At 40.1% G+C, this 27,891-nt stretch overlaps 3 protein-coding genes across 3 annotated transcripts in view; all 3 read left to right on the forward strand.

Moving 5' to 3' along the window:
- The window catches only part of espl1 (extra spindle pole bodies like 1, separase), a 23,226-nt gene extending 11,663 nt beyond the window's left edge, over positions 1-11,563 (forward strand). The window contains exons 9-34 of the mRNA XM_020593180.1: positions 120-362; positions 875-1,019; positions 1,313-1,472; positions 1,860-1,941; positions 2,052-2,068; positions 2,175-2,320; positions 2,599-2,733; positions 2,853-2,969; positions 3,060-3,231; positions 3,340-3,468; positions 3,569-3,725; positions 4,207-4,316; positions 4,620-5,743; positions 5,834-6,248; positions 6,599-6,727; positions 6,984-7,197; positions 7,323-7,525; positions 8,205-8,332; positions 8,814-8,936; positions 9,140-9,289; positions 9,434-9,601; positions 9,711-9,815; positions 9,915-10,030; positions 10,134-10,214; positions 10,481-10,645; positions 10,972-11,563. Of these exons, the coding sequence (XP_020448836.1) occupies positions 120-362; positions 875-1,019; positions 1,313-1,472; positions 1,860-1,941; positions 2,052-2,068; positions 2,175-2,320; positions 2,599-2,733; positions 2,853-2,969; positions 3,060-3,231; positions 3,340-3,468; positions 3,569-3,725; positions 4,207-4,316; positions 4,620-5,743; positions 5,834-6,248; positions 6,599-6,727; positions 6,984-7,197; positions 7,323-7,525; positions 8,205-8,332; positions 8,814-8,936; positions 9,140-9,289; positions 9,434-9,601; positions 9,711-9,815; positions 9,915-10,030; positions 10,134-10,214; positions 10,481-10,645; positions 10,972-11,173 (4,936 nt within the window). The 3' untranslated portion in view covers positions 11,174-11,563. The remainder of the gene's footprint in view (positions 1-119; positions 363-874; positions 1,020-1,312; positions 1,473-1,859; positions 1,942-2,051; positions 2,069-2,174; positions 2,321-2,598; positions 2,734-2,852; positions 2,970-3,059; positions 3,232-3,339; positions 3,469-3,568; positions 3,726-4,206; positions 4,317-4,619; positions 5,744-5,833; positions 6,249-6,598; positions 6,728-6,983; positions 7,198-7,322; positions 7,526-8,204; positions 8,333-8,813; positions 8,937-9,139; positions 9,290-9,433; positions 9,602-9,710; positions 9,816-9,914; positions 10,031-10,133; positions 10,215-10,480; positions 10,646-10,971) is intronic.
- Positions 11,564-12,413: 850 nt separating this feature from the next.
- On the forward strand, positions 12,414-14,979 carry pfdn5 (prefoldin 5). The gene is made up of 6 exons (XM_020592965.1): positions 12,414-12,531; positions 13,033-13,135; positions 13,372-13,403; positions 13,545-13,619; positions 13,739-13,844; positions 14,711-14,979. Exons 1-6 carry the CDS (start codon positions 12,466-12,468, stop codon positions 14,794-14,796), a joined length of 468 nt encoding a protein of 155 aa, XP_020448621.1. The 5' UTR covers positions 12,414-12,465; the 3' UTR covers positions 14,797-14,979.
- An 892-nt stretch (positions 14,980-15,871) lies between these two features.
- On the forward strand, positions 15,872-27,789 carry larp4ab (La ribonucleoprotein 4Ab). Its single transcript, XM_020592964.1, has 15 exons — positions 15,872-16,452; positions 18,123-18,252; positions 18,847-19,093; positions 19,905-20,041; positions 20,824-20,927; positions 21,172-21,282; positions 22,576-22,629; positions 24,009-24,221; positions 24,503-24,603; positions 24,855-25,085; positions 25,391-25,442; positions 25,584-25,745; positions 25,833-25,933; positions 26,019-26,175; positions 26,589-27,789. The coding sequence occupies exons 1-15, from the start codon at positions 16,450-16,452 to the stop codon at positions 26,964-26,966; spliced, it is 2,181 nt and encodes a 726-aa protein (XP_020448620.1). The 5' UTR covers positions 15,872-16,449; the 3' UTR covers positions 26,967-27,789.
- The last annotated feature ends 102 nt before the right edge of the window (positions 27,790-27,891 follow it).

Here is a 27,891-nt window from a genome sequence, read left to right on the forward strand (position 1 = left end):
ATTCATGTTTGTAAAATTTTTCTAAGTTTTTTTTTTTGTTTTGTTTTGTTTTGTTTTTTTTTGGTTTATTTGAAAGGAAACTTAAAACTTATGGTTTTTCCCGTCCCATCCTGCATCAGGACATTACGTGATGGTTTTGGTTCTGACGTCCCTGATGAGGAAGTAATGCTCTCCCTTTTGGAGGAAGAGTTGCGTGCCTATAAGGAGGTGGCAGGGGACACTGCCCAGGAGCGTTACAACACTCTCTGTGATCTGTTGGACATCTGCCACGAGGAGAGCTCCCACACCCACCTACGAGCCGTCTACCTGTGTGAAATGGCCCAAGTTGTGTGCTTCCAGGATTTCAGTGAACAGACTGACTGGTAGAAGCTTTTATTTCCGTTGTCATTTCCATTGAAAGGTGTTCTTTGATAGACACAAGTAATCTTGGTTGTCTGAATGTCCATTTGACCATATGAGCACGGTTGAGCTTAATGTTGGATGATGTCTGGCGGTGAATTTTGTTGCATTATTACTATACCACTCTAAAAAGATTGAGAGACTAACTCATGTAATTTTGTATAATTGTTTGGTTCAATTATGATGTGTTACAGTTGCAGATGTGACTCGTTGTGTGTATAAAGATCCTGCAATAACGGTCAAACTAAAGGTATAATATGTATTTGTGAAAGGGGTTTAAATGGCAAATGTAATGACAGTGGAAATGGGTTAGAGCTGGCACCTCATCTGTTTTGGGTGCAGCCAGATTTTATGTTGCAACATTGGATGGCAATAAAGCCACCAGTTGAAGTAGTCTGGGGCCCTGCTGGGTCAACACAGGCAGCATCCCACCAACCTTTCTCTGTGTTAATTATGTTTCTCTGTAACTATACAGCACAGCAGTTGATTTTACTGTTGAAGCTTTACGGCTACTGGAGGAAGAACCAGAGACTCCAGAAAATGCTGATAAACTGAAGGATGACAAGGCCCACGCTTTACTTTGGCTCTACATCTGCACAGTAGAGAAGAATCTTCAGGAGGTGAGCACTGTATATAGTCTAGTCATAAACCAAGGGTTTTGTGTGGTTGGACAAATACTGTGTTAAGTTGTCAGTTATTTGCTTTCTTGTTTGTTTTTAATATATGTCCAAAGTTATGTATGCATTAAGGCATATTTGCAGACTTTCAGTCTGTATGAATGAACAGCCCTTCTCATTCATTGGCATACCTGGTGATCAGCTGTAAGATGGAATTAGCAAAGTGTTTAATACAATGATGAAGCACATTGAGATTTAATAAACAGTACTTTTTTGTTTGTTTGTTTTATGCCCAGGCTATTGAGAAGGACAGAAAACTCCAAGAGGTGCGTGAGCAGACACGGTGTGTGGCCAACGCCATAGGAACCAATGACTTTGATTATGAAGACAAGCAGAAGACACAGGACAGTATTTTGGTCTATGAAGGCCTGCATTTCAACCTGGCTGCAGAGAACAGTAGGAACCCCCTTTTCTCCCATATCATCCATTGTCATAATACTTGGTTGTTCTGTACCAGAATCCCTCACCATGTACACCTGGCGGGTCTGATCTAATATACACTACTGGTCAACAGTTTTGGAGCACCTCTAGCCGACCACACTTGTAGCAGAAGTTCCCAAAAATATGTTGCGTTTGTAGGTTGCTTTGCTTTCACTCTTGATCTGGAAAGTCTGGACACTGCTGGTCATTCCATCATTTGACACCTGCTGTGTTGTTCTTTTCTTCTACACAGCCTGGAGGTGTTTTCTGGGTCATTATCCTGATATAGAATGAAACCCTGAGTTCCTTTAATTGCATTTTTCCAAATGATACTTCAGACCAACACTGCCTTTACACACACAGAAATTGTCAAGAATCAACAAAAGATGGGACATGTTGGAACTGTTTTGAAGCTGTCCTTTACTTCCACTGCTGCAGACAAGATGTAAATTAACCTATTACTTGATCCCTGAAAAATGGCTGTCTTTTAAACCTCTGGTAATTTGCTTCTTAGTTTTGTCCCATCTAAGTTGAACTGCTTAAATGTCAATAAAGACTGGACAAAAGGGGCTGTTAGAAATTCTGATTGGTAGTGTAAACAATGGTTGTCATTTGCTGTGTCTGTATGTGATTAATACACTTTTTTTTTTTTTTTTTTTTTTTTTTTTTTTTTTAAAGGTTTGTGGGGCCTCGAGCCTTTGGAAAGAGCACTACATGAGTGGTCCACTCTTCTACACAGTAAAATTCTGCCTTCTGTCAGGAGCCCCAAAAAGACCTGTAGCTCCATTGCTTTGACTGCAGCTCTCTTCAGACTCAAGGGAAAGGTAATAATACAAGTTGGGAGCAAAACTGTACATCTGTTTTGGTAGTTCTTGCATCGGCTCCAAATGGATGTTGAGCTTCTATCAAATAAGTAAGTACTTCACACAATTCATAAGGCATTGTGCTAAGTTAGGGGGTTGCATTTTTCAGTTTCTCCTCTAAGATGTGTGTGTAAGAGGAATTTTATGGTGTACCCGGTCAGGTTGTTGCAGCTAGTGTTCACATCATTGGTAATTGGAGCACCTGTGTATTAATTAGACTTCCCTTTTCTCTTATGTAGCCTCTAAAGGCTTTGGAAGCTTACCAACTGGTTACTGGACTTTCACGTCACCTTGCTGATTCCCAGAGTTGTGCCAGCTCCCTCTGTCTATCAGCCAGCCTCCTCCTAAATATTGGCACTCCTGAACTGGCTTTGGTAATGCAGAGTTGTAATGAATATTCTTATGTCTTACTTCAAATCTATAATGGCATTTCTAGATATTTCTTGTGCCATTATGTGTGTATTTATTTCCTAATGTCATTTATTATGTTTAGGCCCAGGTAGAGCAAGCAGAAAAGCTTCTTATATCAGATGGCACTGCCGAGGGACCTTCTTCTCTTTCAATGCTGGCCATCCTGTTGAAAGCTCAGTACTGCTACAGCACAGGACAGGTAGGTAATGTGTGCTAGCAGTATTTCTCAAATTCTTATTGTTTTTGCTGAAGCTGGTGATATCACCTCTCCTGTTTGTCCATATCACAGGTGGATCGTGGAGTCCCTTATCTGTGTGAGGTACTTAAAGAGGTGAACGAGCAGAGACAATCAAAGAGTTGGTACCTTCTACGTGCACGGGCGCTTCAGATCTGCTGCTTATATCTCAGTCTGGACACAGCTGTACTGCCCCAAGCCCAGCGGTGCTCTATTACACAGCATGGTCAGCAGAAGAATTTGCTACACTTTGTATTTAAAATTTTCATTTTAAGGATGTAGCTGTGAGGTTTGCAGCTATAAACAAAAATGGATCTGTATTTGTGTGTGTCAGGTATAAAAAACCCGGACACTGCCCTCTATGAAGGTCTGAAGCTTCTTGCCAGCCTGCTTGTCACATTAGTGGGCAGAGGCCTATATGGGACTAATGGCGGCAGCTCAGATGTGCGCTTTGTCGACCAAGGTATGTCTGTCTCTCACATGGACTGGTAGTTAATAGAAAAACAATTCACTCATGTTGTCTACTACAGAAGTTTTGTCTCTTTCCTTTGCTCCATGAGCAGGAGATAACCTGTTGCTGAAATGGCAGTTGCTCTCAGAGCTTTTAAATTGCTCTATGAAGATGGTGGCCATGAGGAGCAGCTGTGGGGCTGTCAATGATGCCAGGCTCCAGTGCCTAGAAGCCCTTAAACTGGCCATCAAGCTGCAAGCACTTAGCCAGTACGTACATATATATGGTAGTAGGTTAACATGTGAAGATTGAAGCAGGATCCAAAAGCTAACTTGTCTATGCCATCAACTCATACTGACCATTCTTTAATAGTGTTTTATTTTTGCAGTGTACCACACTAAATATACCGACAGGTCACAGTGTTTCTTCTTTGTTTTGTGTGCTGATAAAGTTGTTACAGTATTATACATATTTATTAGTTAACAGTTATAGCCGTAATTGCAGTTAGGACAACATTTTTTTGAGACAGCGCTTTGGAAGTGTTGATTTCTGAGGCTGCCTGCTTTTGTATGTGAAGTAGTTTAAGGAATTATTCTTAGCATTTAATGTACTTGTAAATAGCCTACAAACTGCACAATATACATATGCCATGGAATACATAAGATCTATATACTATGTAGCCTTAGCTAAAGTGGTGGCATTATAAAGTCCTGCTTATGATTGCTTGATGGAATTTCTTTCATTGTTTAGATGTGCTGAGCTATTGGTGATGAAAGCTGAGCTGGAACTGATGCAGGGGGAAAGAGAGGAAAGTGAAATTGATTTAGACAAAGTCAGGAACCTACTGGAGCTCTGCACAGGTGAGGACAGTGCACAGTTCCACCAGTTCAGAAATGACGGTGGGCACTGATTCAGTGTGTTGTTTTGAAGACTTTCAGTGAAGTTGTATTACTGTATAATCACACTGTTATTGTTTTCCAAAATATTGTTGATGTTAATGATTCCATGTAAATTGTAGTCAGAAACTTCCAAAAATTACTTACTGAAGTGAATTATTTATTTTTTTGTAATGCAGTCACTTAAAATTAGATTAAGTTGAAATTTGTTGAAATATTTGCCACTTTTGGGTGTTAAGTACTGCACTTTTATTTCTTTTTCCTCAGATTTTACTGATCAAGTGCAGAAGGCAGGGGTGAAAATTAGGCCAAGGAAAGGTTGTCCAGTGCAGAAATCTCAGTCTCCCGCTTCTACCTTGGAGGATGAGTTTAAGGGCTTCCTGACCACTAGGTTGATTGCCAGAGAACCTGTAGTTAGGGATATGGCCAGCTCCCCACCTCTCAAAGCCCGACCCTCCCGCTGGCTCTCCTCACTGGCACATGAATCTGACTGCCAGTGTCCCTGCTGCTCTGAGCCCTGTCTGGGCCGTGCCACTGCACGCTGGGCAGCTACACAGGCTGATCTGGTTCTTCAGCTGGACCCCAATGATGGCAAAGTCTATTTTAAACTTCAGTGGGCAGCATTAGCTCGCTGTAAGAGGGTCACTGCCAGTCTAGGAGCAAAACTAGAAAAACTCTTTCCATCCCATGGCCGCGCCAAAGGCTTGTCAAAGCCTTTGTTGATGCAGGATGTGGTTGGTCGTGTGTACCTTCGTATGGCTCTGTCTGGGCTGGAACCAAGGCTTAATAAGGTCTGTAGTATATGGAAAATACTGGAAGCTGGCTTAGCATTTGTTGATTCCACACCCTCTCCAGTGTTAAGATCTGTGAGGGCAGGCCTAATGGTAACCAAAGCCATAGTATCATTAATGACCTTGGCCTCTGCAAAAGGCTGCGCCCCAGTGGAGCTCTTCTCCAGTGCTTGGACCTGGAATGTACCAAAAGTGAGTAAAGAGTTGAAATCAGAACAGAAGACGGTGCCTCCCTCATCCTTGCTTAAAAAGTCTAAAGACTCTGACATGACTGACAAGACAAAGAAGGTCAAGGTTGTGAAGCCCAGGGTTCAAAAGACAAGCTGCTCAACCACAGGAAAGGGGCAGGTCCCCATGACCCCAGTAATGGTTAAATCAAAGCCCTCTGTTAAGGACCTCGACTCTTTTGACTTCAACACAGTGGTACCTACGTTGTCTTGTACTCCTGTTCAAAAGGTGAAGGCCTCTGCCTCAGTGCAGAAACCACCAAGGACTGCTCCTAGGCTACAGTTTCATGTGTATAAAGAGTTGTCACCGGTTCAAGACAAAGTCCAACCTGTGCCTGCTGCCCCCAGACGCACAAAGAAGTCACGCTTTAAGGTCAGAATCTAATCGGGTCTTATTGTTCCAAAGTGTCTATTGCTTTTTGTGTTTTTATTGAAAGTCTTCCTTTTTAATGTTTTCCTACAGGTGGAATTTAGCGATGAGAGTGATTCAGAGGCTAATACCCAAACAGAGCCCAAAGAAACAACAGATGTTCCTAAAAGGCGAGCAACTGGTAGAAGAGCTGTCCACAGCACTAAAACAGCCCCAGACCCACCTGCACAGAAGGTCCTACCTAAGAGGCAGGCTAAGAGCAAAAAGGGCACTGCTGTGCTTTGGGCCACATCTTCTGAGGACGATGAGACTTTGTGTCAGCCTGCTTCCATAAGACGAGGAAGAACCAGGAGGCAGCTGACAAGTACAGACTCAGCAACGGTGGAGGAACCTGATAAATTCAGGACCATTGAGGAAGAAACTAATGAAGTTCTGGACATGAGCACTGAACAGCTTAGGACATCAGACACTGAGACGGAACCCGTTCCTGCTTCAAGTAAAGATATCGGTGTGTATTTTGTGTACATGGTTTTTTTTTTTTTAAGCTTTATATACCTGCTATTAGCTTAAAATGAACCTTTACTATAATAACATTCCAAGTTAAGTTTCTGCCATTAATCACACTATAACCCCAAATTTCTTCCCAGATCACTGCTATTGTTTTGAAACTCAAAACTTAGTGATGTTTCAGGGATTAAGTTTGTGCCTTTGAGGTTGGCATTGGGCAGTATAATAAAATTAGTGCATGTAATATGTGAAGAATATCAGGAAATACACAGGTAATGGCAATAAGTTATGTAGATATTCAGCAAAATCTTGATAAATGCCAGAGCTCTAATCACCGTTTACTCTCTATAGACATTGATTCTGAGGTCCTGCGGAGAGATATGTGTTGTGATTTGGTGAGAGATGACTTGTCTGATCTGAGGAGCAGAGGTCATCTGAGTGAAGGTTTACAAACCCTGTCTCATTCAAACAACAGGCCAGGTGAGCTGCCATATGATGTATGCACCCTTATGGTATAATGTGCCATTTCATAGAATTATAACTTAAAATATATTATGTAGTAACAATGTTATTACAGGAGTTTAATGTAGGTATTATATTTGCAACATCATCTACATCAATGCCTCAACAAAGGAAACCTAACACTACAAACTGTATAAGATGGTTTGCTGTTTTTCAAAGCAATTCAGTTAATCAGCAGCTCCTTATCCAGTTTACTCAATTGTTCTTTCTCTAGACAATCTTTCTCTTGAGGATGTTCAGTCCCTACTCCACTCAGCTTGGCTGGGCTTTCAGCACTTCCCACCTCCCACCATCTACCCGACCCTCTGTGCTCTTTTGGCCTTGACCACAGGACAGCAGGACCCTGTAACTACAGCAGTGCTACATGCCCAGTCCTTAGGCATCACAAGCCGTCATCGCACCATCAGGCATTTAGCTAGTTGTCTCAAGTAAGCATATGTGTTGTATTTAAAGTATTAAGTCTTAATTTTCTAATTGCCAGCACATTGATTTACATAACAAGATTGGTAAAATGTTTATGCTGAGCATTCCCGTTGTTGTGATGTGTCAACAGAAAGCTGACAAAGTCGTCCAGTGAGTTGGCCGACAAGATGGATGCTCTGAGTCTAAATGAGCTCAATTCAACAGAGTCCAGGGTTTCTGAACAGCGGTTGTCCCAGTTGGAAAACATATTTTCCTTTCCTACTGCCGACTCCTCATCTTTTCCCCAGAGCCATTGCCATAGTTTTCTCCAACAACTTCAACATCTTCCCCCAGGTAAATAATAAATACTATTGTCTTTAGCAGCCAGATTCATTTTTTTTGTTTGAGTCCACTGAAACATGGTTTGCTCACTAGTAGTGCATAGTACCAGCTTCAAAAAATTCACTTAGAGAATACTTCTAGTGCAGTTGTTTCTAGCGAGGATTCATTTGGACCTTTGAAGTTAATGTGAGGATTTACATTTAGAAACGGCTAGATTTGGTGCTCCTGTCTCACTGAAACGGTTTGTCAGAGCTTGCTAGGCTGTATTTTAGCATCTTAGACCAATATCTATAATTTGTTTTGTTTATGTAGTTTGTTCATTTAATGTATAGGAAAAAAAACCTACAGTAGTCATGCTCTAGTCAGGGACAGATCTAGGAAATTTTGGGCACGGTGGCCAGGAGAGGGATGGCACATTTGAAATGCATGTTAAAGATAAATTAAACCCCTAGTTCAATAATATAATAAGCAATACATTAAGAATCAAATAGTTTATGTGTAAAAATGAGATGCACAGTGCTTTCTTTAGCTAACTTTGGCTCCACTCCTTATTTAATTTTTCATTCTTTTATTATTTTAAATAAATAAATAAGAAAAGAATGAAAGTCATGGTGCTTGCATGTTCCATGATCATGATCTCTCTTGATGCTTTCATACTTGATAAGCAGAATAATATCATTTTTGTGTACAGGTGTGACAGTGTGTATGATGTCTGTGCTTGGACTAAAACCTGGGGAGATGGGCAACAGCATCCTACTGTCACGTATTGAGAAGGGATCTGCCCCCATCACTGTTCACATCCCCACATGTAAACAGCAGGTGGTGGTGATAATTTATATTATTTTATGAGCCATGGTTTTATTTTTCTTGTGTCCAAGCATGTATTATGTAATGGAAAACGGTTCTAGTAGCCACAACCTTAAAAGCAGATATTTATTATATTGTAAACAAATACAATTCTAGCAGTATGGAGACCCCTGATGATTGTTAGTTCTTGCCCGACTGACAGGCTTATCAGCAGTAATAGGCTAGCTGTAAGTTACATTAAATTCTAATATTGCCATTATCTGACTCATAAGTAAAGGTGTAAAACTACTCCCTTTGTTTTCTGCCTTCAAGTGTCATTCCTTAAATTCAAGAGACACAAACCCAGTACTGTCATAAAATGCTATATTGTTTGGAAGAATTTTAAGCCACAAGCAGTAAATTAAAGTTTTACTCTTGTGGTTCCAGTGAAGTCCAGATTTTACCATCACCATCCCAGATAATGACTCTGACTTTCTTTGTCTGTGCTGTGCAGCACCCCATTAGTTGGCTGGTGCAGGAGATTGATAGTATTAAGGTGGAACAGAAGGCTGTGAGCTGTGTGTCTGAGAAAGCCAAGTGGTGGGAGGGCCGCAGGGCGCTTGACGCGCGAGTTGAGGTAAGTGGTGAGGAGTCTGGGGAGGCACAGACGACTTTGTAAAACCTGTATGATTCAGTTATGTTCACTTAGTCATACATCTCTCTTTAAACATGTAGGCAAAGAATCAAAAGTAATGCTTTTATAGTCAGTTATGTTTTGACTAAGTTATGCCAATTAAAATTTGGCTGATTATTTTGTCTAAATGCCCTCAAATCTTTCAGCAACTGTTGAAGGAAATGGAGGGGTTGCTCGGATGCTGGAAGAGCTTCCTTCTACCACATTCATCAGATCCTGAGCTCACCAAACAAGCTCAGCATGTTTGCAAGGCCTTGTCTGCCAGAGGAGTGACAGTCAGTGAGGAGATGCTGAAGGTGTGTGTTTATCTTTTTTTTTTTTTTTTTTTTTTTTTCATGGCTCCTGGAGCATCAGTGTCCAACCTTCCTGTCTCTCTGTTTTAAAAGCAGCTGGAGTTAGTACAGCAAAGCAACAACCACTTAAGCTTTGATTTGTTTCAGGCCGTGCTGTCTGCATCTCCTGTGCTTTCCCAAGAGGAACTCCAAAGATTTGCTCTGGGAGTGTCTCCACGTTGGGATACGGCGTGTGACCAGCTTCTCCAGACAGCTGTGTCCCGGCTCACAGATGGGGATGAACCCTTGGGTCATGTGGTTCTCATCCTGGACAAGGTTGGTTTCATCATCTACCAACTACTGAACTGATACTGATTTATACATAGAGGGGCTTTTTCAACTCAGACATCCAAAGCATTGTTACTTGTGCTTTTTTCCTATGCAGTATCTTCAGAAGTTGCCATGGGAGAGCATCTCCATCTTAAAGTCTCGCTCTGTCAGTCGCATGCCTTCTCTGTACTCACTGATTGGACTGGGCGTTCAGAAAGAGGTAAGATTAAACCCTGTCACTATAATATGAGCATGCAGATGCAAGTTATTTACTGACAGTTATGTTCAGTGGTTTCATTATTTATATCTTCTCTTTTAGACTGATTCTGAGTCCATATTGAATCAAGGTGTGGATAAAAGCAAGGTGTTTTATGTGCTGGACCCTGACGCCAATTTAGAGGACTCAAAGGACAGATTCAAGGAATGGTTTAGCAGGTGAGAACAAAACTCATGATAGTTACAGGAAGCATTTGATTTAGTAATATGCATTTATGCCACTGGTTCATTTCATTCCCATTTGATATTGTCCTTTCAATAGACTGGACTGGGAAGGTGTGTGTGGAGTTGCTCCTGACTCAGGTCAGCTGGAAGAAGCAGTTGCAACAAAGGATCTATACATGTGAGTTTGTGATTGCCTATAAAGAATCCTGATAAGGAGAGGAAATACTGGTTACACTTATCAAGAATGTTAGATTTTAATGTCAGATGGTGATAAAATTTTTATTTTAGAATGTCATTGTCATATTATAAAGAACAAATAATTCAATAAACATATTTAAGACTAATTTAATTCTTTCATTGGTTTTCATAATGTTTGTTTTAAACTGGCTATTAAATCCCAGATCTGTTTCATTTTATTTTTGTCCATGTGCCTCTTTCTGTCAGCTACGTGGGTCACGGTGCAGGCGCACGGTTCCTCGACAGCCAAGCAGTGCTGAAACGGCAGGTGAAAGCAGCTTCTCTGCTTTTTGGCTGCAGTAGTGCTGCTCTGGCAGTGTGTGGGGATCAGGAGGGACAAGGCATCATTCTCAGCTACCTCATGGCAGGCTGGTGAGAGAGCTGTCTTTTCACATTCAAACACTTGCAGTTAAATGCTTAATGCTGTCCTGTTCACTGCATACCAGTCTGTAAAATCTAAAGGTATTAGTTGCTTCATATCTCAGTGTTGTAGAGTAACAAAAGCTGCCAAAAAATAAATCACTGAGTTTTGCTTTAAAATTATGCTTTGACCGTTTAAATCAACAAATTGATCAATTGCATTTACCACAATACAAGGAATATTTATGTGGAATCTATATAATTTCACTGGACACACCATAGATCACTGGGTCAGTCGATTTTGGTAGTCTTGTCATGATTATTATTTTCCTCCTTAGTCCCCTTGTTTTGGGAAATCTGTGGGATGTGACGGATCGGGATATTGATCGCTTCACTAAAGCCTTGTTGGAGACCTGGTTGAATGCTGGATCTGGAGCTTCCCTTCTGGATTACATGGGTCCATCACGCCAGGCCACACACCTGAAACACCTTATAGGAGCTGCACCTGTCATCTATGGCCTACCAGTCCACCTGCAGTAGGTGGGCTGCAAGCTAAAATAAAAAAACAGGATGCAAGCAGTGCAGTATCCAGACATTGTTTTAGCACAGGAGGATGACTTGAACATTAAGTTTAATACTTTTTTTTTTTTTAATTTTTCAAATAAGTGCTTTTTTATTTTTTGAATAAGTGCTTTCTTTTTTAAACTGATTCTTCCATTTTTAAAACTGTGTTGCTATAGTGCAAATGGTTTTAAATGTCTTGCAAGATTTTAAGTATTTTAATGTATCCTTAATATGCTGATTAAACACTTTTGAATGAATGTTCTCAAAGTCGGTCTGTGTCATAATCACATTTAAACCAAGAGATAGGAGAAGCTTGAAAATGGTATTTACAGTATCTTCTAGAAGGAATAAAAAGTTCACTGTGGGAACAACTTTGACTGTTTATATCTGCTTCTATCAATATTAGTATAGCTTTTTATAATCCATATTGGCATTACAGTAAATATCTCTGGCTGTTGTAAAAGATATTAACATTTGAAGAATGTTCTCACATTTTTATAACCTGTATAAAATTAGCTGTAGATGGATTTGCTCCAGATATCCTACAGTTTAGGATGTGACTAGCGCAGTTTTTGCTGTAATTTGGATGAGTGGGTTTAATTTAAATGTGGAAAATTAAAGTGAAAAGATTTTTGAAAAACTACATAATTTCTCTAATTTGAAAGTGCACATAGACGTTTTGGCTGAATTGTGATTTTACTCATCAAATAGTAATTTGCAGTTTTGTTTAAAACCTTGTGCCAGTTTTAATTGTTTTTGAGCAGTGCCAGTTCAATCTGCATTTCCTTTTAAAGTTTAAGTAGCACTTTAAATTTTGAAAGTGTGTGTGTATATGTATGTTACTGTATGTCTCTTTTTGTGTGTGTGTGTGTGTGTGTGTGTGTTTGTTATATATGTATGCACAAATGTAAAATTATTTTAAACAAACGTGAGCCCTGGACTGTCATATCATATTTTATGCATTATTTATACGACTGACCTATAAAGTGAGAAAATGTTGGTGTTTAGATCCTCCATTAACCTCTAGAGTCCTGAGCTTTGGAAACCCAAGCTGTGCGGTCCTCATATGAGGACGCAGGGACTCTAGAGGTTAAATTACTAGCAACCATTAAAATGTGAAAGGATTGAGTACGTTAGAAACATGTTCATATCCAGGCTTTGGGTGACAGGAGCAGCGTGTCTACCCATAGGGGGCGATGTGTCCGACTGCTGACCGTCCTTAGCCCGGAAACACGGTCACAAAGGGTCATTGACATCGCGCTTCCAACATGGCGGTGAACCTAACAGACCTCTCCCTGCCTCAGCTAGAGGGACTGAAAACCCAGTTAGATCAGGTAATGCCAAAAGCTTTCATATATGTCAGTTCTGAATGTTTTCTTGGGCATCGACTTAACGTGGGCGATAATCTGAATGAGTACGGCACGGCGGGATAGTTAACTCTGGCTAGCACCTCTGAAGCTAACGGTAATGAAATCAGTCTCCCATTGTGTAATGTTATCTGTCCCGCATCATTTCAGGCATTTCAACAACACCTAAGGTTACGGAACTAGCTACATTTGCCAGTACAACATGTCCTAAAATAATAGGTGTGTGCATATTTTGTTATTCTTATGATAAATCGATGCCTTTGAGTCTCGTGTTGTAAGGGGCCTTAGTTGACCCTAAGAGAGACCGTTTTCTATAATGGTAAACAACGTCTTTGAGCGTTTGACATCTTGTCGACAATAAAGGTATTAAAACTAGATTTTGATAGTCAGCTAACAGGTTTTGCATGCAGTGAATTTGATCACTTGGTATTCTAACTCTGTCCTCTCTTGGTTTGTAATGTTTTGCAGGAGATTGAGTTCCTGACGTCTTCAATAGGTCAGCTCAAGGTTGCCCAGACCAAGTATGTGGAAGCGAAAGATAGTTTGAATGTCCTGAACAAAAACAATAAAGGTGAGTAAAATGTATTTTATTATGTTATGAATCACCAGGCCTTTAACAGGGGAATTGATTCATTAAAACCACTTGTAGCAAAACAGAGTTGTTTAGATTGCTGGTATAAATAAGACTGTCTTGCTCTGTATGTTTTAACACACATTATGTCCTAACAGATGTAGTGTCTCCCTTTGATGATTCATCTGAAAATGATTATTTATAAAACTTTTCCCTTTCTCTCCCTTCTCTTGCAGGAAAAGAACTGCTCGTGCCGCTTACCAGCTCTGTATCCTTCCTTTTCAGTGGGACAACCAATATTTTGCTGTTTTGTTTTTTTGTTTTTTTTTTTTTTTTTTGTGATGTGCTTCATAAGACATTCTCTTAAGATATACAGTACATGCTTTTCCTTGACGTTACTTCATCACAGATGTACGTCCCTGGAACATTAAATGACGTAGAACATGTTTTGGTGGATGTGGGGACAGGATATTATGTGGAAAAGGTAATTATATTTGCCTTAGAAAGACTAAGTAAATTCATATTTTACAAAATGCTGTTTTCAAAAACAGAATATTCTTATGTAACTTTCATCTCCACTCCTGTATTTTTCTGTCTCTGTAGAATGTCGAAGACTCAAAGGCATTCTTCAAACGCAAAATAGACTTCCTCACAAAACAGATAGAGAAAATTCAGCCACCCCTTCAGGAAAAACATGCTATGAAACAAGGTAAGCCCAGCTAGATTTTTCATACATACAGTATTTCCTACTTATTTTTTTTCTGTTCAGTCCTATATAGTTAACTTGTTTAGGGATTTGTGTCAGGTGCTCTATGCAAGTATTTGTCTGTGGCATATTTTCCTCTATAGAGAATGAAGATGATATCACACTGTTTTAAGTTTGAGTAAATGTGCCTTGTTTGGAGCATTGTTATCACTCAAACGTATGTAGTGTATGTAGCTCCAAGTTAACTTAAAAATAATTAATAAATACTATCCCATAGAGCTACATACCTTATTCAAACATCCACCTTATTGTTCAGTTTCAGCACAGACAGGACAGAAATTGATTCATCTGCGGTGTTTGTATTATCTGCTGATAGCTGCTAGCTAGAGCTCAGTGTGCAGTCATTTTTGAGTCTGTTGCTCTCATAGATGGGATGTCAAGGTCCGCTCTGAGTTAGTTACAGTCAGTTAAGGTTATCCATTTTGTAAGTCAGTAAAGTCAGATCTGAACAATTTAAGCAGGTGTGCATGTAAATACAGCATGCACCCTCATCCCAACATTTAACACAGCATGACAAACCTTCACATTTTCTCTGCTGGATTTGAAATGAATAGGTTAAATTGTCAATGTGTAGTATTAAGTTAAGGTGTTCACATCTACTATATGTCCTGTGAACAGTTAAGGAATTGTAGCCATTTCTATGCATAGTATCCTTGGTTAACCAAAAACATGCTACGATACAAATGAAATGCAAAACATGCTGAATGCACCACATATAAACTATATTTCATATGCAACCATAAACTCAGCTTTTTTTCCGGAAGATATTCCACAACTACTTAACGAATACATTGTGGTTTGTTTTGCAGCTGTGATTGAGGTAATGAATGCGAAGATCCAGCAGTTACAACAGAGCCAACAGGCATCACAGATGGTTGGGACCACCAAGGCTTAATGAGAATACCTGCTTGAACTCTTCATGATTGGTGGAAGGTTTTAATTTGTGCACAAAAGCTTCCTTCTGCTGTTGTCAGCCAAAAAATGCCCCCCATTAACCTGATGAAGTTAATTTTCATTTATTTAATTGAATTGGGTATCCTGTTAGTTTACATGATTAAAAAGGTTGCTATGCATTGAAGGAATGTTTAAGTTTCGTCATTGCTGTGTATTCATCTGCAGAATGCACCACCACCAAGAATGGTTTTGTAGTTTATCAGGCTTTTACAGTCTTTTTACAAATGTTGGCAAACTAAATCCTCTTCAGCACAATGTTTAAAACCCTGCACACAGGCTAGTTTAGACTACTCTGGTTGAATGTGGAATTATATGATAGTTGATGGACAAAGAGTGTGTACATCCCTACAGTCTGGTAAAGTGTAATCAGCCAGTGAAAGTGAAATCACCTGGATCCTTATTATTGCATGAAGTGATGGCATGACTTCAGAACAAGAGAAGACCCTTCACAAATCACTTCTAGTTCAAAGATAGTGTCTTAATGTTTCAACCAAGATTGGTCACTGTAGCATTAACCTGTCATACAACTGTTTCCTCACACAAGTTCCAAGACTGAACTCAAACCATCATTCATCATTGGACAACATTTAATTCCATACTTTAACAATGAATTTTAGATCATGTTTGGGTCATAATAAAATGTCATAGATGGATCAAACATTCTTTTAATCAGTGAGTCTTACTAAGTTTGAGATATTTTTCAAGAGAGACTTAAGGACAAACAATTACACAGCCACACAATCAGCATATTAATAAGCTTTTTAAACTGCAATTTGTTGTGGTAAATCATAAACTGCTGTACTTCCGCTGTTTTGGCACATGATAAATTCCTGTGCTTGTCAAAATAATTTTGTCAGTATGATTAATAAAAGAATCAATATTTGACATGCTCCATGGTTTGATAACAGTTGTAATCAATGCACAAATTTTACTTGTAATGGGGTATGCTATTTATATAGTATGGTATGGTATTGTATTAGTAGCTTAGGGGATGTGAATACTTCTTAAACGCTGGCAGCCAGTGATAACTGTTTGAAATAGGACAGATATAACTACAGATATTGATCAGTTTAAGTATACGCCAACTAGCTTCGTGTTCTAAGTCGTTATTACAAGTTCAAGGAGAGTCTCTGGAGTGACTCTGTTCCTCCGGCCGCACTGTGCCCTCGCTGCGGTCACGGTCAGAGTCGTTGCTACGTTGGAGGCGGAGTGTAGCCTGTTGTTGGGACGGAGGGTGGCAGACAGAGGACGTAGCTGTCAGATGCTTGAATAAGAGTTGAACGGAGGGACATAACGTTAATTCTTACAATGGTAATCGGTTCTTACTAAAACAGTTAAACAAGTGTAATAATTTAGGAGCCTTTCTAAAGTTGTGTTCAGCGTGGACGGCGCCGTTTGTACGGTCGTCGTGTAAACAGCGTTAGCAGTTTCCGGGGAGACGGTAGTTAAACAAAGAGGGACGACGAACTACTCTAGATAAGTGCGGCCAATATTTTGTAAGGGTTGACTCATTTGCTGGACGATAGAACCGACAGGGCAATTAAATCTCCCGGAACTGAAGAGGACATCGTAAGAAGACTACGGTCAAAACAGCATGGTGAGTTTTGGGCCTGGGTGCGGGCACGCTAGCTAACACGCCACAACCTGTTTGCATCCATTCTCCAGTTGCTGTCTGAATAAGTTTGACCAAACCGCTTTACGCCATTGTAGTTAATTTCAGTCAAAGAATCGCTAGTCATGTGCCATTGCCAGCCTATCAATTAAGTTAGCCGGTAAAAGGCTTTAATTGGTTTGCTAGTTGGCTAAAAAGCAGGTGTTTATGATGTCGCTAATTAACATATGCCACGTTAGACGGCTAAACAACTAGCAAACAAGCCCACCCTGCCAACACGTGCTTTAAAACATGTTGAATGGTGGGAGACCGTGACATGTCGCTCCAGCAAGTTTCGCTAAGTGTATAATGTCTCTCCCTTACGTTGCATGTGGAGCAACTAATAATTAACACGTGATTTGTGTTAACGCTGAGTGTTAGCTGTTACACAACTGTTGTTATCAAAGAGTTCCATGATAAAGGTCATGGAACTACGCCGTGGAGATGTTAACATCTGAAGGAGATTTAGTATCAACTAGCTAACTTCACCCACGAACGTTCTGTATCGCTAAACTATGTTTACCCTAAGAGAAACTAGCATTTTAAAGGTCGTTGTACGGGCACACCGGCGCCATGTGCTCTTTCTTTGGGTCCCTCAAAAGTAAAGTGTCTTTGCTTCATTAAAAACCCAGAGCCCCTGAATTGTAACAACATTTCGGACACCAAACTGGTTGGACTGAAATGCTGTGCGACTTTGATCCATGTACAGGTTTAGCATCAAAGGTGTAAGCGCACTCGAGATTTTACAATGGATGACAGGTCAACGTGCCTTGTCGAAGTCGCGCTGACTCTTAGAGTCGGTCTGCGCCATGTATGGTTTCATGTGTCCGTTTGAGGGGCGGGCTCAGAACGCGAAACAGCCAATGAAAACTCCCTGAGCTGGTGTGACGAGCCGAGGCCTTGCGGAGACAAAACTATATAGAGGTTCTTGGATGAGCTGCTTTGATTCATTAAATTGGATGATACATTTGAGCAGCCAGTTTTTCATATTGGGGGTGTAATTGGGTTATTTTCATGTATGATACAGGGGTGTATACTAGCATGTATGAACGCTTTGCAACGTAAAAACTTGATACTTTTTCATTACACTGTGCTGTTTTCTTATTTCTTTACTGAGTTCATGTCTGGCCTTTTGTATATATATGGTAAAAAACAAAACAAACATGTTAATTACATGTCATTGAAGGTTAAGGTAATACTATGGCATTTTATTGTTCCCTGAGAAACTGTCCTTGTTTCAAAGGACTTTTTCTAATATTTGAGTGACTGGTGCCAATCCGATTATCTTGTTTGGTACATTGCAACATTGACTTGTGATAACTTGTACTTTTGATAGTTTGTTTTGTGTGGTAGGAAGGTGCTTTTTCAGTGATAACACTAACACTAGGCTATACACTGCACAACCCTGTACATGTTAATTGATGTGCATCAAGTGCAAATCAGTTGCAGGGAAAACAGCTCTGCACATTACTGTCTGACTTAACACATTACATCTCATCATGTAAAAGTGCACTGATTAAAAAATAATCACAGCATTGTTGTCTTAGTGTAACATTTTATAATGTTTGAACATAAAAATAGTGGATTACTCACAGTTTATTCTTCTAATAATGCAGGTTACCACAAACGCAGCAGGTCTGAATCCCAACGCTAAAGTGTGGCAGGAGATGCCTGCCCACCAGTATGACATGCCAGAGGATTCTCTTTGGCTGCAGACCTACCCTCCTCCCATTGAGATCACAGACGGTATGAGCTTATTTGGTTCTTAGTGTATCGTCTTTCTTCATTAATATAAATCAAGACCCTGTTTATTACCAGGAAATACGTTATGTACTGACGACCTGTACTGTTTACATTCGCAGTTTGCACATGCAGAATTGCACATTGACTGTTGACTACTGCACATGCAGCTCCCATGTAGCACACATTCTCTTATTATATTCATATATATTTTTATTATATCTCTGCATTTGCTGCTTAAAGTGCCTTAGATTTTGTGTTACTTATTCATCCACTTTATATTTCATTGTATTTTGTGGCATTCATGTGGACGGCAAAGTAAGAATTTCATTGTACAGGGAAACACGTTTCCCAACTGTGCATATGATGAATAAACACTTTGAACTTTTAACACAAATAGAGACGTACTGTATTTATTAAACATTGCCTAAGATAATTGCATTTAGACATGGTGTATGAGGAAATCATTGTAAGTTGTTGTCCTCAGGGTTGCGCAGAAAATGCAAAGCATGACAAATCTTGTTTACAGCATTATGTCATTGTCTAAACCTGACAGTTACTTCACAGCCATTTTGTTACTCTTTTTCTCTTCTGTCTTAGGTTACTCAGATGTTCCCTCTACAGGAGATAAAGGAAATGGCATTGAATATCCTGACAGCACTGCTGACTATGCCCCTGTATTCTCTGAGGGAACTGTGAATGGCATCGACAGCTCTGACTTAGGGTATTTGGTCTTAGACTCACCTTGTGAATCAGCTGTAGATGGTGATGTTTCCAACGAACAACCGATGTCTGAGGAGACCCTAAGAGAAGCTTTGAAGAAACAGCTTGAGTTTTGTTTTTCTAGGTAAGTAATATGCAGAATCACACTAGGTGGAGCACATGTATGTGTGCACACAGCTACAAGAGCAGCATCAGTAATGAGTAAATGAAATGACTTGGAATATGTTTCATAACTGTGTAAAACCAACTATTTTCTCTGAAGTGAACCCATTTGGGAGCATGAATCACTGGCCTAACATCCATGGACTGAATGCAGAATGATTTGCCTCTACTCAAAGGCTCTGAACAGCCGTACCTTTTTACAGCATCTGACGTAAACAAGAGTCAGCTGTGCATGCACAAGATCTCTGGATATTTTTAACAAATATCAGAGTCTGGTGTTTCAGAATGAGGAAAGAAGGCATCCAGTGCTGCGATGAGTTTCCCAGATGTCTTTTTGTTCTTAAAAACAATGGTGGTCTGTGGCACAGATGAATAAGATAATCCAGGACTGACAGTTATCAACAGTGAGCAGAGACAATTCATTGTTAGTTTAATCTCTTTATGGGGAGTGTTGAAAATACTTATTATAGAAAATGGCCGGCCTTATCCTTTAGCTGATGCGCCAAATGAATCGTATACCCTTGCATGTATGACACTGATCATTACTTGATAAGATGGGAAGAATTTATTTAACTGGAAAGGCCTGAAACAATTCGTATATGATGAATAGAGAGTTTGATGATTTAAATCTTTTTCTATCAGAGTTGCAATTGACATATTCAGAATTGTTCTCTTAATGTGGTAGTTCTGGTAGGAAAGGTATAGAGCAAAGGCATTTTGAGTTTTTTTTTTTTTTTTTTTTTTTACACCAGTGTTGTTTAATGTATTTGCAGAGAGAACCTGTCTAAAGACCTGTACCTGCTATCCCAGATGGACAGTGATCAGTTTGTTCCAGTTTGGACCATTGCATGCATGGAGCACATCAAAGCCCTTACCACTGACATGGACCTCATTCTGGATGTACTGCGAGGTACTGTTCCTGCTGTTCTCCCTGTATTTGTGAGAAATGCTTGCACTGACTCTTTAGTTTACTGACAGAATGCATGTACAGTACATAATGTTTTGAACTTAAATACTTTTTATAATGTAAGCAGAGTGGGGTTTGTGTGAACAGCGCATGTCTTAAGTGAGGAGTCTGATGCAGTTGTAATTTACGGAGCTGTCCTTGGTGAAAACGCGACAACCTTTCTCAAGAGCATAAAAAATTGAAACACTGATTATTTAAAACATGAGATGTGAGAGGCTATTGTTTTGAACAACCACCTAGTAAACTGATCACAGCAAAAGAGATATCAGAGGCTGACTCACCAGAGACACTGGTAACAGAAAAATGTAGTGTGTCACTACTGTGATCACCATAACATGCTGCAAAGACAGCGGGTTTCTGCTGATGGGTGATGTTTTGCACGTTATTTCCTGGGTCTGTTCTGTGAACCATTTTCACAGAGAGGGAAAAACTGAAGTGTTTGTAGCTTATCTGTCAATAACTGTCTGTGGTTTTATTAAAGTTCTCCTAAACAGGGTTTTGGGTATGCTGGTAAGGACACTAAGAAAACTTGCCAGAATTTGACTTGCTTGTGTGCTTGTGGTTAGTTACAAAAAACAGTACTGACACAAACAAAAGATAAGTCTTCAGATGTGTACCAGAGAAAGAGGCATATTTTCCAACAGTATGTTATATAATACTATGAGGGGCTGTTAAGTTACTTCCAGATGGTGAATACAGCTACATTTACATTGTCGTTGTTACAGCTTCTCCGATGGTGCAAGTTGATGAAACTGGAGAGAAAGTTCGTCCAAACCACAGTCGCTGCATCATCATTCTGAGAGAGGTGCCAGAGACTACGCCAACTGAGGTAAATGCAACCATATACTGCAAAATGCCAGTCCTCCATAATATCCACACATCTCACTATACAGTAAATCCCACATAAGAGGAACTGCCACATTATTGTGCTAGCTTACACTGATGATGAGCCAGAGGTGCTGACAAGAGGTCAGTGACTCTCAGTACTGCATTTTGATGTTGAAATTTGGTGAATTTGTTGTAGTAGGTTGTTTGAGTCAAATGCATAATATGTGCCTCCTTCTGTTTTGCAGGAAGTGGAGGCTCTTTTTAAGAGTGAAAGCTGTCCGAAAGTGTTAAGTGCTGAGTTTGCACACAATAGCAACTGGTACATTACATTTCAGTCAGATATGGATGCACTCCAGGTATGTCTATGCATTGATAAACATGGCATATCTTGATTTTGATTTGATTTGATTTATTCTTTCAAGCATGTAGAAACAGTTGATATGACAACACACATAATCCAATATCAATTTGCTTATACCTAATACATGCTTGAATGGAGTAGGAAGAAGTCAGACTTATCCAGTCCTACCCCATGACATCATCTTACCATCATTGGTTTGCAAGCAGTAATTGCTTCACTTCTACCACACAAGTATTATAGTAAAAAAGAATATACAGTGTTAACATTCTTACATAATTACATTCTTTCTACACCACACAAGTAATATACTAAAAAATTATTACAAAGTGTTAACATTCATACACCACACCCACAATTGTCCATGTAATTAATCATTAATCCTGTTCTTGCATATATCTTGATTGACACATACCTTTATATTTATGTTTAAACTCGTCAATTCTATTACTATTTTTTATGTCTACACTTAAATTATTCCATAGTTTTACCCCACTTATGGAAATACAGAATCTTTTTTTGGTTGTACGTATAGCATGAATTTTTAAATTTAACTGACCCCTTAAATTGTATCCCCCTTCCCTTTCATTAAATAGTTTTTGAATTCCACCAGGTAATAAATTGTTCCTGGCTTTATACATAAACACAGCAGTCTTGTATCCCACTAAATCGAAAAATTTTAACAATTTAGGATCAAACTATGTATTTTTCTAAAGGTTGAACACAATTAAGTTTTGTTAGACTGCTTATTTTATAAGTGTCATTTCTAAATGTCTGTCAACATCAAACATTTCCAATATAGACTAACTACTCATTAGATGTGGCTGTAAATGATGTTATGGTAGAGTTTATCAGCAAATTGTGTAACAACACTCGGGAGAACACAAAACGCAGGCAGCTCGGTTTCCCTATAATGCTATAAAAAAAAGATCTGTGCATCGAGCATTTGCATGATACTCTGGATCACCACCAAAATGTAATGGATTGTTCCGTGAGTCATACCCTACCTCTCAAAAAAAGTTCATCAAAAGTTAAAATTAGAAACGTAACAAAACACATGGGACAGCTGAATTGGTCAACCAGTCTTGTAATTACTTTGTTTTGCGTATTTCCAGTCTTTGCCAGTGCTACTGAAGCAGCAAGAGGGAGAGAAAGAGACGTAGGAAAGGGGGACAGCAGGGGAGCATGCTGTTTATAGGAGAGCCAGCTAGTGCAGAAGCTACAAGAAGGGGCAATAGCTACACTGTACAGTGTTAATATTTAATTTTCACTTCTTTTTTTTTGTCCTCAGGCTTACAGATACCTAAGAGAAGAAGTGAAAGTCTTCCAGGGAAGACCAATCATGGTGAGTTCTGTCACTGAAATGCATAACATGCAGTTGACTTTACTCAGTAGGCGACATGGTGTTTGTCCCATCTTGGACTGTTGGTTCTGCTTTAGACACTAGTGTGGAGCCCACAAAGCCTCGATTCACAAAACTGGTTGTGTTGTCAGCCGGCACATCACTACTTTTCTAGGATGTAGTAGGCTGAGTGGCTAGGCTGTAGCCTAAGGGTGACCTTGGGATTTGTGTGCACAGGGGTTTGATAAGCATGGAAGAAATCCAGTGGTCTCTGCTTCAATATTTGTCAGAGCTGTCACATACCCATGTCTCCAGACAGTTTTGTTTTTCTTATTTCAATGTGACGTTTACTTTGCATTTCAGGTATCTTAAGAGATTCCTTTTCAGATGGACTTTGATTTTACATTATGTTCTCTGTTTTTACTCTGACTCATTAATGGTCCTATCTAAGCCCCAGTGATGATCAGTATCGCGCTTGGAAGGACCCATATGCACTGCAGCTGGCAGGGAGGAACTTCTCCTTCTGTATCTCTGCTTCTACACTACATCTACTTTCCCTCATCCTCATTTACTCTCCCTCCCTCACTCATACCTACCCCAACCCTTCTCTTTTCTTCTTGTCAGTACAGTGTTCTATGGCCTAATGACCGTGAGATTATGAGATCTGAGGGGACTAAAGGACAATAGCAGTGTACTATCTAGAGCAGGGGAGGCCAATTCCAGTCCTCGAGGGCTGCTGTCCTGCTTGTTTTCCAACTATCCCTGCCTGACCTGCTGCTGATTACCTGGCTCAGGTGTGTTAAGCCAGTCAGAAGCTGGAAGATACCATTTCACTTTATCTTTCCTCACTCCACTTTCATCTAAGATGGTATCTTCCAGCTTCTGACTGGCTGAACACACCAGGTAATCAGCAGCAGGTCAGGCAGAGATAGTTGGAACACAAGCAGGACAGCAGCCCTTGAGGACTGGAATTGGCCACCACTGATCTAGAGGTTACCCATATTAGCTGGCTTCACAACAAAGAGTTGACATTTTCAACATTTCATCGATTAGTTACTGGCTGTTGGTTGTGCAGCCTATCTTTGCTGATGAAACAGTTGCCAAACCAAGTATCCAAAAGCTAGCCATGAGAACGCCATGGCAGCTGATGGAACAGCTGCACCAGCGCTGAAACCCCGTATGTGTGTGTGTGTGTGTGTGTGATGACACTACCAGCCAGTAGTCAAAAATGAGACGGCTTTCATAACAGAAATGTTGATTTAGAAAAGAAAACCTGGAAGATGTGCAGCCCCTAGTACCATCACAGGTGCAGTGGTTGCTTCACATCCTTAACCACAGCAAACTCACCAGACCTACCCTTTCCCTTCTTTTCTCTCCCCCAGGCTCGCATTAAAGCCATTAATACATTCTTTGGTAAGAACAGCTTCTGCAATGTGAACTCAAATGTGTACAGTCAACATGCCCAGCCACAGGCCCAGTATGGTTCCCCGGTCTACGTGCAGCAGGTGTACAGTCCTCAGCAGCAGTACTCTGTTTATCCTGTGGTGTCTCCCTCCTGGAACCCTCCAGTCATGCATTACTTTGAAACGCCACTGGTGAGAACTGAATACACTGTTTCAATCACAATGTAGCTTTCAGAATGTGATTTGACTGTCCAGAAGCTTCTAAAATATATTTTAAAGTAGTTAACTCTGATGTCATAAGTGAAATGTATTAGGATCATTGAAACAGTCTAGTATAAAGGTGTGTTTGGACAGTCAATGCACTATTATCAGCTTCAGTCCAAAAAAAGACGAGAGAATGAGGTTTTGTTTTTGTTTTTTGTTGTTTTTGAGCACATTGTAATTTGTCTTCCTGCTGCCTTTGTGACATCTAGGCACCTTTTCCTAATGGATTCATGAATGGTTATGGCAGTCCTGGGAACTACAAAGCAAACTCGAGCTCTGTCAACACCCATCGACCCATGAGCAAGAACCGGTAAATACATCAGTGTTATAATAATGACTCTCTTATATTCACAGTAATGCTGTCTGGTTATAAACTTTGTACCAATGACTGAAGTACAAACAAAAAAGCCCTGCAGTGAGCAAGTACTGCTAATTCTGATGAAAGTGGTCTTTTTATAAGTTTTTACAGCTCCATCTTAATGTCAGAGATACTATTTATACTTTCATGGTACAGCTGACATTCAGTAGTTTAAGAAATGTGTGTCCCTTGTGAATGGTCAGAAACCACATGAAGGGTCACCATAGGCCTGCTGACATACCCCGGCCGCCAGCTTTGGCTCCGGGTACCTTGATGGATGGCCTGTCTGGTTCCCTGAGTCCACAGTTCATCTGGACACCAGGGACATCCTCTGGCACCCCATCAGATCCAGCCTCTCTGCCTTCCTTCAGCAAAGACCCTTTCTTACTGGCTACCATATCCAGTGGAGATCAGAGTGGGGGTGGACGTGGCAGGTGACTGAATATTATCCTGTTAACACTATGGAGATGCAGATCAATAATGAAAAACATGACTGTCAATGGATAATGTACACATTGAAGTGTGTTTCTGTGACTTGCTTTTTTCCCCATGTCACTTTATAACTGAGATAGTTTGAGAGATTAATAATGTCTGTTCACACAGACGTGGCTCGGGTATCAAACATCTTTTTGGTTTTCATCCAGTTATGTAAACATGCAAGTCATTGCAGTCTGTGGTGTTTTTTGTTTTTTAAAACGTGAGTGTAAAAATTCTGATGTGAACAATGTCTTAATTTTAGGAGAGGTATCCACAGAGGCATGAGGCGGAAAAGAGAAGATGAACATACTACAGTCAGTATATTTGCTCTGTTGCTCCCACTTTTTTCCTTCAATGAAATGTGATTCCTGCTTGTTTATTGTTGTCTATAACTTTTGTGGCAAGTTTTGTTGATTCTTTCATCAGTCTGACTTTTGCTAAAACAAACATTGCAGAGGACTGTCCCTGTGTTGGAAGCCAAGATACCACCTCCGAAGTTTGACCTGGCACCTTCCAATTTTCCTCCATTGCCGGGATCTGTGCTCAGTGTGCGGGGAGAAGCCACACCAGAGAAGCGCCTCTCTGATGTTGTACGTGGCCTAAAGGTTACCAACAAGGTCATTATCTTGTCCCCTGTGACATTGCACTCTGGAGACTCTTATAAGTAGCTTTTACATTATATTTTAAAATCTTGATTATTTCAGGAAGTGAGCCAAGAGGTTGGGGAGACCCAACATAAAACGGTTTCAGAAGATTCTGTGACCTCGGCTGGTAAACCTACTTCTGTGCCACCAACACTCTCGAGGTAAAGTTTACTTAGAACAACAAAAAATGTCTGTGAATAACAAGGGAAACATGGAAATGACACATTACTTTTTATGTTGATCCAGAGTTTCTTCTTCAGTAAAGCAAGAAGAGGATAAAGCAGAGGGAACGATTTCCTCATCTGTGTCTCAAGCAGCTCCAGAAATTGCCCCTTCCACCTGCAGCCAGGTTGTTTCTCCACAGTCACCCTTTCCATCTCTTCCAGATCCAACACCAGAGCCAGTAAGAACTGCTTTCCTCATCTGAAGTGCCACATTAGTTCACTGTAATATCTGTTGATTTAAAATCATTTTAAGACCCCCATAGAATATGCATGTATATTGTTGCAAATGACATGAAACTTGCATGAAGTTGAAAGAATATTCCATTAAAAATCTGTCTTCAGTGTTGCCTGTGGGTTTAATCAGTGACTCTGTAAAGTTTGTAGCTTGCTCCTTTGTGCAAAATAGATGACAGCTGTAGTCAGCTTGAATTCACAGCATTATTAGTGGATTCCAGTTGTATACTGGAGAGCTAAAAAGAGGGCAAACATAAAAAGTTCTACAGGGCAAAGTGCTGTTGTAGCATCGCTCACCTTCTCTGCCATTGATCTTTATAATCAGCATGTGAATATCCATCTGTTTTTCTCTAACCAGGAGCCAAGAAAGCTCAGCTATGCAGAGGTGTGCCAGAGATTGGCCAACGACCCGCCACCAGTACAGATGTCATCTCCCTCACTTCTTCCCTCTTCAGCCAGCCAGCCCCTCCAAGAGCTTAAGGTCAACAAGGTTGAAGAGCCTCGGCCCAGCTCCAGGCACACAGCAGAAAACCCAGAGAAAGCCGAAAACAGCCGCCCCCCTCGCCAACCGTTACGCCCCTTCAGTGGGGCAAATGGCCAAGCCAGAGTCAGAGGTGCAGGGCTGAAGTTGCGGGAGCATCAGAGAAGCCTGAATTCTGGCAAGCAGTTCTCGCCACAGTGCGGAGCCAGAAAGAGTGGCAAGGAACAGAACATTCCCCCAGCATCGCCAAAATGACTAAAGGAATAAGGAACCCTTAAAATATGGACTAAAACAGAAGTATAAACATATATGTAAATATATTTGTAAATAGACAGATAAATATATTTCTTTTGACAGAATGTGTCAATTAGTCTCAACATTATTGCAGATCTAAAATTATTTGGAAAGAATAAATAGATATTCCTTTTTGGAAAATGCATATCTGCTGAAAGAGACTTTTAGGGTGATGAAACATACTTTCTTTAAAGTAAGATTACCATAACATCAAAAGATGCATCCCTAAACAGGCTAAATCTGTTGTGTGTTAGAGAGAGGGAGAGAAAGAGAGTACGTGTTTGACAGTGGAAGGAGGAGGTATGATGTAGCCTAACATTAACAAGTTTTGTCAACCTCAAATGACAGTAAAGCACATTTGACTTATCTTGGTGGTTGTTTGCATGTGATTCTTTAAGCTTTGTAGCAAATTTGTTGTATGTCAAAATCAAGGATATCTGATTATGAAATAGATGTCAGATCCACTGCAGGGTAGCGAATGATGCCATGCGTCATTAAGTATAGATATTTGTGAACAAGAATATTTGACAGAATTCTCTTTTGTTGTACATTTTTCCTTTACAAATGATGCAAGTGACTACTTAGGCTCCATGGATTGATGGTACACCATGGTAATGTAATGATTATAATCTAATGTTTTTGCAGTAGTTGTCTGTGATGCTGATATTGGATCAATACTACTAACATTTTAAACAGGTCCTCTAGTATTACTGGAATAGATTCTGTCAATTTTTCAGGACAGAGTAAGAGATTTAACTCCTGTGCAAAACAGTACATGTAAAACATAGAGCATTAATACCCATGTCTCCTGTGCAAAACAGTACATGTTGTAAAACATAGAGCATTAATACCCATGTGTGACTAGTGTCTGTCAGCCACATCTGCT

Source organism: Monopterus albus, unplaced genomic scaffold (genome assembly GCF_001952655.1).
Source record: "Monopterus albus unplaced genomic scaffold, M_albus_1.0 scaffold18.1, whole genome shotgun sequence".
Lineage (NCBI taxonomy): Eukaryota > Metazoa > Chordata > Actinopteri > Synbranchiformes > Synbranchidae > Monopterus > Monopterus albus.